The following is a 12,856-nucleotide window of genomic DNA, read 5'->3' as shown; positions in this document are numbered from 1 at the left end:
GCGGCTCGCCGCTCACTTATGCGCCACGTTCAGTGGGCGCGCTTAGCGCCAACACCTCTCCCAGACCATCTACGCGACTTTGTCTGGAAAGTTGGCTGGGCAGTGCTCCCTACCTGTGATCGGTTAGAGCGGTGGGGTGTGTTACACTCCAGTACCTGTCCTAATTGCCCGCTCCCGAAATCAAATCGCCACGCTTCAGTCACCTGCGTGGTAGCGCGTCTTTTGGCGCGCGGTTCATGCGGGATTTCGTGCTGCATTCGGAGGACCCGGCCGTGCAGACCATCGCCACCGGCCGTGCTGCCAGTGTTATGGACCTCAGGAACATAAACACTTGAGTGCAGTGGGGTCGTGCGGGGACCCTGGGGCGTGCCCCGAATTCCTTTGTAAATAAAGTTTTCTCTCTCTCTCTCTCTCTGGGCAGGGCATTTCGTGCTTCGTCTGCCGCGGCCGCTTCCCCAGCGGCCGTTTTGCTCGCCTGTTAATTGTCTTCTTAGTTTATGGCGCAGTCGATGCGAAGCGGTCGCTGGTGGCTTTCGACGCCGCGCTGTGTGGCCGATTCTCGGCCGTCTCCGACGGGAGCTGATCAGTTTTTATGCGAAGCATATTACTAGAGGTACACTACAGCCCTTCGCCGTGGTTACGCGCCGTGCACACCACGTGGCACAGTGACGTCACACCACGTGACATACCACGTGACACATGCCGTCACGACAGAGGAAGACGGGGGTCCACCTCGCGCCGTCGCTGTGGTTGCACGCCGTGCAGACCACGTGGTACAGTGACGTCACAGCACGTGACACATGACGTCACGACAGATCGCCGTCACGCGCTGGGAGAGGGAGAACGATGCCATCGCACAGACGCCCCTGCTAGCTCCTCCACAATATCCACCGCCTGTTGTAGGACATTCAGCCGGAGTGCAAATGGTGTCACGAATTGGCAACCTATGACCACGTATTATGGAGCTGTAGCATAGCACCGCCACCGGCGGACATTATGCGTGATCCTTCCCTCGAGCAGTGGGAGGCCGTGCTGGCCAGCTCAGACCCGGTCGTCCAGACCAGGGCCGTGGAGTGGGCCACCCAGGTCGCCGTCAGCCACGGGTTGATGGCCATCTAACACGGAATCGTTCACACATGCTCTCTGACGAAAATAAAGTTTTTCCATCCATCCATCCATCGCACAGACGCCGGAATGTCCTCGAGCGGCATTCCCGCGCATTTCGAACGCGCGTTCACAACGTTGCGTTCACACTCGGTGTAGGTGAAACGCTCGCTCCACCGCTCAGGCAGACGCGGCTTCCGTGGCAATCCCGGCGCTCACCCAACGCGCGTCTCGGGGTTAGTCGACGTTCCGCTGTAGCCATGCCGTTGTCTTCCCCCACGACGAAGGCTTCTAGTGGTTGTATTAAAATGACCAAGTATTCAACCAAGGAAAGCCATGTATTACCAAGCCTAGCCACCAATATGCTTCGCATCTGACTAGGCTTAACCTTAGCTAAGCCTCAGCCATTTTTTGTCCGGGGAACTCTTTTTCTTGGGTGAGGAAGAGTTTCTCCGGCAATGGTCATGCCCATTCATTTCTGTAAATAACGGTCCTCTTGTCCTGGTTTTCATGCCAAACTGGCGCTAAGGTCTCCTTTTAAGTGTTTCATTGTCAAATTATTGCCTTTTCACCCTTCTGTCAATAGGTATGCTATCCTGTTTTACATCGCCCACGAGCAATTCCTGTAAGTTACTTAGAGATGTTTATGGTACCTGTTTAATTGGCTCGCCTTACATGCTTACTGTCATGTGTTCTTGTAAATGTCACTGTATCTGGTAACCTTGGCATGTGTACATATGTAAATAAAAAAATCTCTGCCTCTCCCGTAACCGAGAGTAGAGAGAGAGAGAGAGAGAAAACTTTATTTACAGAGGAATTCGGGGCACGCCCCAGGGTCCCCGCACGACCCCACTGCACTCAAGTGTTTATGTACCGAAGGTCCATAACACTGGCAGCACGGCCGGTGGCGATGGTCTGCACGGCCGGGTCCTCAGAGCGCAGCAGGGTCTCCCAGTCCTCCCAGGTCCTGAGGTTCTCTAGGTCCCGCGGGGGAGGGTCCGCCGGGCAGAGGGAAAGGATGTGGAGGGAAGAAGCGAAGGGTTCTGGGCATAGGGCGCAAGCAGGAGAGGGGAAGGAGGGATGATAGTGTGTTAGGGTAAGGGGCGAGGGGAGAGTATGTGTTTGTAATCTGCGCCAGAGTGTTGCGTGTCTGTTATCTAGGGAGTAAGCATGAAATGTTTACGGGCCTAATGTCATCTCGGTGGACACCCGAACCGCACCGTACAGGAAGGGAGGAACGCCACCACCCGTTCAGCGCGATGCCTTGCCATTTGAACGCAAGGTTTTTTGAGGAAAGGAAATGGCGCAGTAATTCTCTGCCATCTCGGTGGACACCCGAACCGCACCGTAATGGAAGGGAGGAACGCCACCACCCGTTCGGCGCGATGCCTTCCCTTTGAACGCAGCGCTTCTCCCCCGGGCCCCTGTGCGCCTGCGCGGCTTTGCTTCGATGCGCGAAGCCCCTAAGAGATCACGTATGACAACGAAGTGTATCGTGGCATTTGTGTGCTTTTTGCACGCGTTATTAGAAATCGGAAATTATAATTCCGTCCATTATCAAACGCACAGCGACTGATATCTGATAAACATTGAGAAGGCACTGGCAGCAGTTATTTTTTGTGACTCCTTTGGAGACCAACCGGCGCTTGCATGTCGGTCGCGTAGGAGGGCTTAGAGAGTCTCGTTAAATCTCGTCTCGTACGGTGCCCGGATGTTCTCGTTTTAGAGCCCGGATGACTGCAATTCAATGCCCGGATGAGTGGATTTCAGTGCCCGGATGATGGCTCTCGGTCTCGGCGTGACGTCACTACACTGCCGACAACAAGGGCTAAAAGCATTTCATGCTTAAAATTGGCGGGGGCTTAGCTTTGGTTAAGTCTGGTAGGTTGCGAAAGCGCGCAGCGCCTCCAAGTGAAGGAACGCAATGCGCCGCGTCTACAGCTCGGGCGTGGCTACCGGCTTTTTGAGGAAAGGAAATGGCGCAGTAATTCTTTGTCATCTCGGTGGACACCCTAACCGCACCGTAAAGGAAGGGAGGAACGCCACCACCCGTTCGGCGCGATGCCTTGTTGTTGCGACTGAAAGAAAGAACTTGTAGAACGCCGCCGGGCTCGCCATTCTGCGGCATAGGCGCGTTGCTTAGCCAACCGTGCTTGCCTTTCTTGATTGGCCGCTAGGGGGCCGTGTAGTACAGACGCAACCCACATCGGCTCCGCACAAAGACAGCGGAATTCGCCAATCGCCAGCATCATCAGCCAAAATTTCACCACCCACGGATCTGCGAATGTGAGCGCTGCACGCCATCAATTTTTGGCCCGCCTACGCCCTTTTTCGGGCACCCACGGCCCTTTCTTCTCTGTGACCTCTCCGCCTGAGCTAGGCCTACTCCGACGGACGCTTCCGCCACCAACGCCATCATGGAGGTGCAGGTGCAGGGAGAGGTTCTTAACCCCAACGACTACGACCCAAGGGACTGGACGCACATTCTTAGTGTGCCTGCTCGCTCCAAGGACGTCCTTTCAACAACCCGACGCCAGGAGGGCGCAGCCTCTGCTACCGGTACCCCCAAGTCTCCATGCCTTGAAAAGTCAGCGCACCTGCAAGCAACGCGCACAGCTGCGCAGCGTTCGCGGCAGCAGCCACCGCTTCCTGCTGCAGATTACAAGATCGTTTTTAGATCACGAGGCGGGCTGCAGCTGGACCTGCTTCCACCCCGACAACTACGAGAGGCCATCCTCCAAGCGGCGTCCCAGCTTAAGGAGCCAGCGCGTACCCAAATCAGGGTACACCCGGTCAACAACACCTGCACCGTAAGCACGCCCCTAAAGGATGACGCGCTCGCTCTGGTTCGGGTGAACACCATCACACACCAAGGCAAGGAATTCGCCGTAGCACCTTATATAGCCCCGCCGGACGGAGCAGTACGCGGAGTCATCTCCAATGCTTATTGGAATGAGACCCCGTCAGAGCTCCTGCAAGACCTGCTCACCGGCAACCAAGACGCCCTCATCGTGGACGCCCGCCGAATGGGCTCCACGCGTTCCATCTTAATAACTTTCCGGGCTGAACCTGTCCCACGCGCCGTCCTTTATGGAGGAGCCCTCCACAGGTGCACACCCTATCGAGGGCATATAGACGCCTGCACTAACTGCCGCGTCCCTGGTCACCGGGCAGACGTGTGTGTCCACCCAAGATCCCACAAGTGCCCCCGCTGTGGGCAGTCCCACCCAAAGGAAGATGTGCCCTCATGCACCCCCAGCTGCATTCTCTGCGGAGGCCCTCATATGACCGGCACCGGGAACTGCAAGGGACGGGGCCGCAAACTAGCGTCCCCGAAGAACGCTCTCTCTCCTCCGGGTACATCGCGGCTTTCCCGCTGCGATCAACCAGGCACAGCCAGCAGACGCAGCTCGACGGCTTCCCGGTCGCCTTCTACAAGCCGGCAGAATGGCAGCAAGAACGCCACGCGTCTCACCTGGGCAGACCGCGTTTCCGGCAAAACCACCCGTCAACCCCCACCACCCCAGTCCTCCCAGGCAGACCCGAGAGACCAGGAACTCAAGGCCTTGCGTGACGAGGTAAGCCACCTTTCCTCTCTCCTAAGCACCCCCGCCCCCTCCATGCCCCCTCAACCCGCACCCCCTGTCATTAATTCGAGCTCATCATCCACAGACACTTCGAGCACCCCTCCTGCAAAGAAACAGCGCACCACAGATGCCACACCCCCTCCCGTGCCCCCAGAAATAGACGCTAAATTAGCAGCACTCGAAGCAAAATTTGACCATAAACTAAAGGAGCTAGACGCCCGCCTCGAGGCCAGATTCAATCACCTTGCCGCCGCCCTCACCGAAAAACTTGAGCAGCGCATGGACGCTATGCTTACCAAGATGATGGAGCTCTTGGAGCATAATCTTACCCATCGCTTCACCCAACTTCAAACCCCCTCCACTCCCCCCATCCTACCTCCACAAGCACAAAACACCTTCCCTGAGCCACACATACCAATTGACACCCGTCTTAATACCCTCCTCAATCCCCCCACCATCCAATATGGCGGGGGGGAACACTAATTATCTCCCCATTATAACTTGGAACTGCCGCGGCTTCCGGGCAAAGCGCGCACCTCTGCAACTTCTCCTTCCCACCATCACACCCACGCCCCACATACTTCTTCTCCAGGAGACTGCACACCGAACAACCCTCCCCAGCTACACATCTACACACTCGGATACCACTAACACACCCAGGGCGTCCACACATCCACCGCAGCCTCACCTACAAAACTCATCACATTACGTCTGAGACGCCCTGCGTGATCACGGAAATTATACATCACACACATTCACTTCCTTCTATATTTATAGCAAACATATACCACCCCCCGTCCCTGCCGATGGCCCCGCTAGAATCACTTCTGCGAAAGCTACACCATCTAGCAGGGAAACATCCCCTACTCATCGGTGGGGACTTCAACAGTCAGCATACTGACTGGGGATACACAACCACGACACATCGAGGTCGCAGGCTCTGGCTGCTCCTGCAGAACCTCCAACTCACTGTGCACAACACGTTTCAGACGCCTACGCGGATCGGCAACAGTGTCAGCATGGACACCAGTCCGGACCTGACGCTGAGCCGCTGTATCCGCGGCGTTACCTGGAACAGAACACAACATACACTGGGGAGTGATCATTACATTATACAAATCACTGTCCCATACAAACCACCCCGTCACGCAAATATGACACACGAACTCATTAACTGGGATGCCTTTCGCGCTGCACGCACCGCCCTCCCAGACACTCCCATCGCAGACATCGATGCATGGGTGCAATCACTCAAGCATGATGTTCACCACAACACACGACACGTTGAAACTACAACCGAAACACCGACCCTTGACACACGCCTAGCCCACCTCTGGGAGGCTTATCACAGCATCCTGGAACGCTGGAAAGGCAACAAACACAACAGAACGCTCAAAAAGCGGCTGGCCGCGCTGCAGACACAAATCCAACAGCACTCTGAGGAGCTCTGTCGATCCAACTGGGGACAGATATGTGACGGCATCGCCGGAAACCTGTCCAGCAAACGTGCATGGCAACTCCTCCGACACCTCATTGACCCCACACGCACCAAATCAGCAGCACAGCACCACGTGACACGCCTCACACATGAACACATTGACGATCGCGACACCCTTCTAGACACACTTCAAACCATGTACACATCTCCAGGCGGCCCCATACTCTACCGCACTACACAGGACAAGCAAATCCAACACTCGACACCGACATCACGGAGACGGAAGTGAGAGCGGCCCTCCTGATTTTCCGCGCCAACTCCGCACCTGGTGCAGACCAAATCACAAACTCCATGCTCCGTAATCTGGATGACCAATCGATCACCCACATTACGAAATACTTCAACCAGTGCTGGAGGGAGGGTAACCTCCCGCAGTCCTGGCGCCACGCGAAGGTAATATTTATACCAAAACCCAACAAACCACTCACCATTCAAAACCTTCGCCCGATTTCGCTAACCTCATGCCTCGGGAAGCTCCTCGAGCATGTTGTGTTAGCGAGACTCACAAGTCCAATGGCGGACAACAATCTCTACCCGCATAGCATGGTGGGATTCCGCCCTCATCTATCCGCACAGGATGCCATACTGCAACTCACACACGACCTTTTTGACCCGCTTCTTCCAGGTCACACCAAGGCAGTCTTAGCTTTGGATCTCTCCAAAGCTTTTGATCGCATTGAACATCAGGCGATCATGACTGCTCTATCCCCATTGAATGTGGGTGTGCGCACGTATGCCTACATTCAAGCATTCCTGACTGACCGCACGGCTGAGATACACTTCGGGCCTCTGTCTTCCACCTCCTACACACTTCAGAGTATCGGCACACCTCAAGGGTCCGTCCTTTCCCCCTTTCTCTTTAACATAACCCTCATACCCCTCGCCCGGAAATTGGCAACTATTCCCCACCTCAAGCACACTCTTTATGCCGACGATATCACCCTGTGGACCACCCACGGCAGTGACGGCGACATAGAGAACACCTTACAGGAAGCAGCCACCCTCACCCAAAATTACGCACGGACCATCGGACTGTCTTGCTCCCCAGAGAAGTCCGAACTGCTCCTCATCCGGCCTAAGAACCACCGCTGTCCCCGCTCCCCCATTGCCATTGAATTGAATGGTTACCCGGTACCTGAGGTTGGCGCCCTCCGTGTATTGGGCTTGCACATCCAGAACGATGGCAAAAACACCACTACCCTCAAGAAACTCAAGCAGGTTGCAGGCGCGATATCGCACCTCATCCGCAGGGTTTCGGGACTTCATAGAGGCATGAAGGAGCGCGACCTATGTCGCCTCATTCATGCCTTTGTCCTCAGCCGTGTACTGTACACTACCCCATACTTACAACTATCCAAACATGACATAAACGCTTTGGATGCTTTGATTCGCAAGGCATTCAAGGTAACACTTCATCTTCCCCTCAACACACCCACAGACAGATTACTAGGCCTGGGCCTCCACAACACGATCGGGGAACTGGTGGAGGCCCACCGACAGGCCCAATACATCAGGCTCACAAAACCTTCTACAGGTCGGTATATCCTGGACTCCCTGGGAATCAAAATACCGGCCAACGACCCAACCCTTCTCGCCATCCCACGATCCCTTCACCGAGAGCTTCTCATCAGGCCGCTCCCGAGGAATATGCACCCGTCCCACCATGAGCAGCGCCGCAGAGCCCGTGCGAAGGCACTCCATCGAGCGTACGGCCCCCAGCCGGACGCCGTATGGGTGGACGCTGCCTGCACGGGTGATGAAGCGACAGCAGCTGCGGTGGACTCCTCTTCATCCACCCTCCTCACACTACCTCTCCCTCCAGATACGTCCCCAGAGGCTGCAGAGGAAGCCGCCATTGCACTTGCTATAACCCGCACGGAAGCCCGGTATATTTTAACTGACTCTAAAACTGCGATTCTAAATTTTGCTCGAGGCCGAGTTCATGTCCCTGCTTTTGGCATACTGGACTCGCCCGATGCACCCCCGCCCCGCCAACTGGAGCTGATATGGGTGCCTGCGCACTCCGGGAATCCCGGACACGAGGCCGCCAACCTTTTAGCCCGAGGTTCTTTAAACCGGGCTCAGGTGGCCTCGGATCGGGGATTCACGAAGGATCGCATGCACTCATTCAGTGAGCTGACCCAGGCATACAGAGCCTCTCGCCAGCTCTACCCCCCGCCCCACCCCTCCCTAGATAACAGACACGCAACACTCTGGCGCAGATTACAAACACATACTCTCCCCTCGCCCCTTACCCTAACCCACTATCATCCCTCCTTCCCCACTCCTGCTTGCGCCCTATGCCCAGAACCCTTCGCTTCTTCCCTCCACATCCTTTCCCTCTGCCCGGCGGACCCTCCCCCGCGGGACCTAGAGAACCTCAAGACCTGGGAGGACTGGGAGACCCTGCTGCATTCGGAGGACCCGGTCTGCCCACCCCTCCCTAGATAACAGACACGCAACACTCTGGCGCAGATTACAAACACATACTCTCCCCTCGCCCCTTACCCTAACCCACTATCATCCCTCCTTCCCCACTCCTGCTTGCGCCCTATGCCCAGAACCCTTCGCTGCTTCCCTCCACATCCTTTCCCTCTGCCCGGCGGACCCTCCCCCGCGGGACCTAGAGAACCTCAAGACCTGGGAGGACTGGGAGACCCTGCTGCATTCGGAGGACCCGGCCGTGCAGACCATCGCCACCGGCCGTGCTGCCAGTGTTATGGACCTCAGGAACATAAACACTTGAGTGCAGTGGGGTCGTGCGGGGACCCTGGGGCGTGCCCCGAATTCCTTTGTAAATAAAGTTTTCTCTCTCTCTCTCTTTCCTTTCTTCATCTGTGTCCTCGGCACGGCGCTGGCGTTTGCGCGCAGCACGTCGCTCCAGCGACGCCTTGTACAACTCCTCAGACATCACTAAACGGAGCGCGCCTGCGGCGCCCTGTGTATCCTCTCCTAGGTGGTGGTGGTGGTGAAAAGCAATTACAGGTTACTACACATAGAGAGGTAGTTTGGGAGGTGGCCCCTAGTGCGCCACCCCCCTCACAATACTAGGTGGGGTCCCTATTCCGGGACCCCATTTGACTCTACCGCCGTTCGGGTACGCCGGACCATGGCCTGTTGGGCCGGAAGGTCGTGGCAGCCGAGCCCCCCCCCCCCCCCCCCCCCCCTAGAGCGGTGCGGGCCGGCCACGTCCGTATAAAATACACCGTATTTGTTACCATAATGGCGGTGGAGGGCATCCGCCCGCGCCTGCCGCCGGCCATTATGGTCTTCTTTGGACATTTTCGTAGGAAGGGGTCGATTGTGGATGGCGCATCTCCACATTTCGGGCACTCGTACTCTTTCCTCTGTGTGGTGGTTGTATTGAATGTGTAGTCGGTCCAAAAGGCGACGACCGGACACGGTCCGGGCAAGACGCGTGTATTGGTTGGTGAGGTGCGCTTCTTGCAGTTCCCGATAGGTGTTCACCACTCCCAGCGCGAGGAGCCTCGTGTTGGAGGTGGAGATTGGAAGGTCGAGTGCCCTTTTGATGATCTTACGGAGGGTAACCTCCAAGACATCGTCCTGCTTGCGTAAGTGAAGGTAGGGGGTAGAATAGAGTATTCGACTCGTAACGAAAGCATGTGCGAGTCGCAACGCATGTGTGCTTCGTAGACCTCCGCGTTTGTTGGAGACCCGACGGACCATGCGGCCCACCTGGTCTCCAACCTTACGCAGCTTTGCCAGTGTTGTGTCTGCGCGACGTGTTCTACTAATAAAGAGTCCGAGAACTCTGATCTCCGGTGCCTCACGGATGGGGCCGCTGGCGAGGGAGAGGGAAATGGGGATTGCACACTTAGGCGATGGCCGAATATGCACGAATTCGGATTTCTGTGGGGAGCACTGGAGGCCGCAGTACGCCGCATAATTGTCTACTAGGTCAGCGGCTGCTTGCAGGCATTCCTCCATGTGACCCACGTTACCTTGGGTGGCCCAAATAGTGAGCGCCCTCACGCGGCCGGCCGAGGAGGCCGTCGCGTGGTAGCCGCCACGCCGAGCGAAGGAACGACTACAGCCGTACAGACGAGTTAGGGCCCCTCCTCTTCTGTGGTCGTGACGTCACGCTGTCACGTGGTCGTGCCACGTGACAGCGAAGGAACGACCTCCACCGACGGCAGAAAAGTGCTAGCGATATTGCTTTCGCAATAAAAATATTTCTAAACACAAAGTTCTAGCCACCACCCACCCATCAACCCTTGCAGGTGGCAGTCAATGGTTGATCGACAGAGTCTGCTCACCCAATAAACGCTGCGGCCTATTCCTGTAGTGCTGCGAGTCTGCCACAAGGTTGTCAGCGCTAACGCATGCAGCTCACAGCTCTCATGCACCACCCCATGTACCTCAAAGCGCGATTGAGGCCTCCACTGACCCAGGGAGCCAGTTATGCGGACTTCCTTTCCTTAAAATCATCGCAGTCCAAAACGTTGTGACCGCCAATGCCAATGAACACAATGCCCGCTGAGAGAGAGAGAGAGAAAACTTTATTTACAGAGGAATTCGGGGCACGCCCCAGGGTCCCCGCACGACCCCACTGCACTCAAGTGTTTATGTTCCGAAGGTCCATAACACTGGCAGCACGGCCGGTGGCGATGGTCTGCACGGCCGGGTCCTCCGAGCGCAGCAGGGTCTCCCAGTCCTCCCAGGTCTTGAGGTTCTCTAGGTCCCGCGGGGGAGGGTCCGCCGGGCAGAGGGAAATGATGTGGAGGGAAGAGGCGACGGGTTCTGAGCATAGAGTGCATGCCGGAATGGGGAAGGAGGGATGATACGGCTTCAGTCCCGCATTTCCCTCACAACGTTGTCAATGTCAACGCATGGAGGGCACATCTGTCACTACCGCCACGTAGCTTAAAGAACGACTGAGGTGTCCCTGTCCCAGCGGGTCAGTTGTCCGGTTTCCTACCTTATAGCTCGACTAAAGTGCCCACACTTTCTCAGGGGGCACCAGTTATGCACTTAAGAGAAGTTTATTTGACCCTCGATCGAAAAAGGGACCTCCGTCCCTCTACAAAAACAAAGATACATTACGGCGACCGATGTTGCCCGGTGCACACACACTCACAGGGAACGCAAGTGTTCAAAAACACAAAGTGTACAAAAAGTTCAAGAGGGTGCCCGCGCACTCCGGGAATCCCGGAAACGAGGCCGCCAACCTTTTAGCCCGAGGTTCTTTAAACCGGGCTCAGGTGGCCTCTGATCGGGGATTCACGAAGGAGAGAGAGAGAGAAAACTTTATTTACAAAGGAATTCGGGGCACGCCCCAGGGTCCCCGCACGACCCCACTGCACTCAAGTGTTTATGTTCCTGAGGTCCATAACACTGGCAGCACGGCCGGTGGCGATGGTCTGCACGGCCGGGTCCTCCGAGTGCAGCAGGGTCTCCCAGTCCTCCCAGGTCTTGAGGTTCTCTAGGTCCCGCGGGGGAGGGTACGCCGGGCAGAGGGAAAGGATGTGGAGGGAAGAAGCGAAGGGTTCTGGGCATAGGGCGCAAGCAGGAGTGGGGAAGGAGGGATGATAGTGGGTTAGGGTAAGGGGCGAGGGGAGAGTATGTGTTTGTAATCTGCGCCAGAGTGTTGCGTGTCTGTTATCACGAAGGAGCGCATGCACTCATTCAGTCAGCTGACCCAGGCGCACAGAGCCTTACGCCAGCTCTACCCCCCGCCCCACCCCTCCCTAGATAACAAACACGACACACTCTGGCGCAGACTGCAGACACACACACTCCCTTCACCCCTTACCCTAGCCCATTATCATCCCTCCTTCCCCACTCCGGCATGCACTCTATGCCCAGAACCCTTCGCCTCTTCCCTCCACATCATTTCCCTCTGCCCGGCGGACCCTCCCCCGCGGGACCTAGAGAACCTCAAGACCTGGGATGACTGGGAGACCCTGCTGCGCTCGGAGGACCCGGCCGTGCAGACCATCGCCACCGGCCGTGCTGCCAGTGTTATGGACCTTCGGAACATAAACACTTGAGTGCAGTGGGGTCGTGCGGGGACCCTGGGGCTTGCCCCGAATTCCTCTGTAAATAAAGTTTTTTCTCTCTCTCTCGACCACTTAACGCGACCTCTTCCGAAGCTCTTTCCGGCGAATAAAATGTTTTCTAATCAACCAGTAAACATGTAACCAATTTAAGGGATGGTATAGTGATGCTCCAAATAATATAAATAAATAAAACCGAGTGCGAAATTGGTCGAGTTGGGGAATCGAACAAGGGACTTCGCAGTGCGAGACGAGCACGCTAACCACTCCGACATGCCAGCTCGATGTTTGGGAAGGAACAAAGGCGCGTCTAGTGAATACGGTGTCTTCGTTCACTCCCATCTTCCTCCCTTCCCTTAAGGCGATGTTGAGGTGTCCACCGAGATATACGAGACAGATACCTTTCCTTTCCTGAAAAACCAATTTACCGACGAGGAAAGCGTAGAGCCGAACAGGCGATGGCGCTCTGTGGACTCCCTGGCAGCGTTGCAAGACGTTGTCGCGTTCCACTCTTAGAGGCGTAGCTTAAATTTTTAACTACACATCAGTTACACAAGCAGCAACACCGCGCTTAAGGCTTTCTCCTCACCGTACTTTAGGTCAATAAAGCGCCCCCCTGAATTTTTTATCGGTAGCCAACGTGGCAAGGG

At 56.2% G+C, this 12,856-nt stretch overlaps 1 protein-coding gene across 2 annotated transcripts; it reads left to right on the top strand.

The window, feature by feature from the left end:
* Window positions 1–3,262: 3,262 nt before the first annotated feature.
* LOC149332736 (uncharacterized) lies at window positions 3,263–8,831 on the top strand. 2 transcript variants are annotated; one of them, XM_089558319.1, is made up of 2 exons: window positions 3,263–4,682; window positions 8,751–8,831. In XM_089558319.1, the coding sequence occupies exons 1-2, from the start codon at window positions 3,522–3,524 to the stop codon at window positions 8,814–8,816; spliced, it is 1,227 nt and encodes a 408-aa protein (XP_089414445.1). In that variant the 5' UTR covers window positions 3,263–3,521; the 3' UTR covers window positions 8,817–8,831. The 2 variants fall into 2 exon arrangements, with proteins under 2 accessions (XP_089414445.1, XP_089414444.1); XM_089558318.1 differs by lacking the exon at window positions 8,751–8,831 and adding an exon at window positions 4,777–5,567.
* Window positions 8,832–12,856: the final 4,025 nt, after the last annotated feature.

The sequence above is a fragment of the Amblyomma mixtum genome, chromosome 8, assembly GCF_055824585.1.
Source record: "Amblyomma mixtum isolate Tamu chromosome 8, ASM5582458v1, whole genome shotgun sequence".
NCBI classification, from domain to species: Eukaryota; Metazoa; Arthropoda; class Arachnida; order Ixodida; family Ixodidae; genus Amblyomma; species Amblyomma mixtum.
This window is presented reverse-complemented; position numbering and strand designations above follow the sequence as displayed.

Bases quoted from the DNA above. Each gene is read 5' to 3' on its own strand.
- LOC149332736 (XM_089558318.1), top strand. From the start codon at position 3,522: ATGGAGGTGCAGGTGCAGGGAGAGGTTCTTAACCCCAACGACTACGAC. The intron at 4,683-4,776 runs GTAAGCCACCTT...CATCATCCACAG, and splicing joins TCAAGGCCTTGCGTGACGAG to ACACTTCGAGCACCCCTCCT.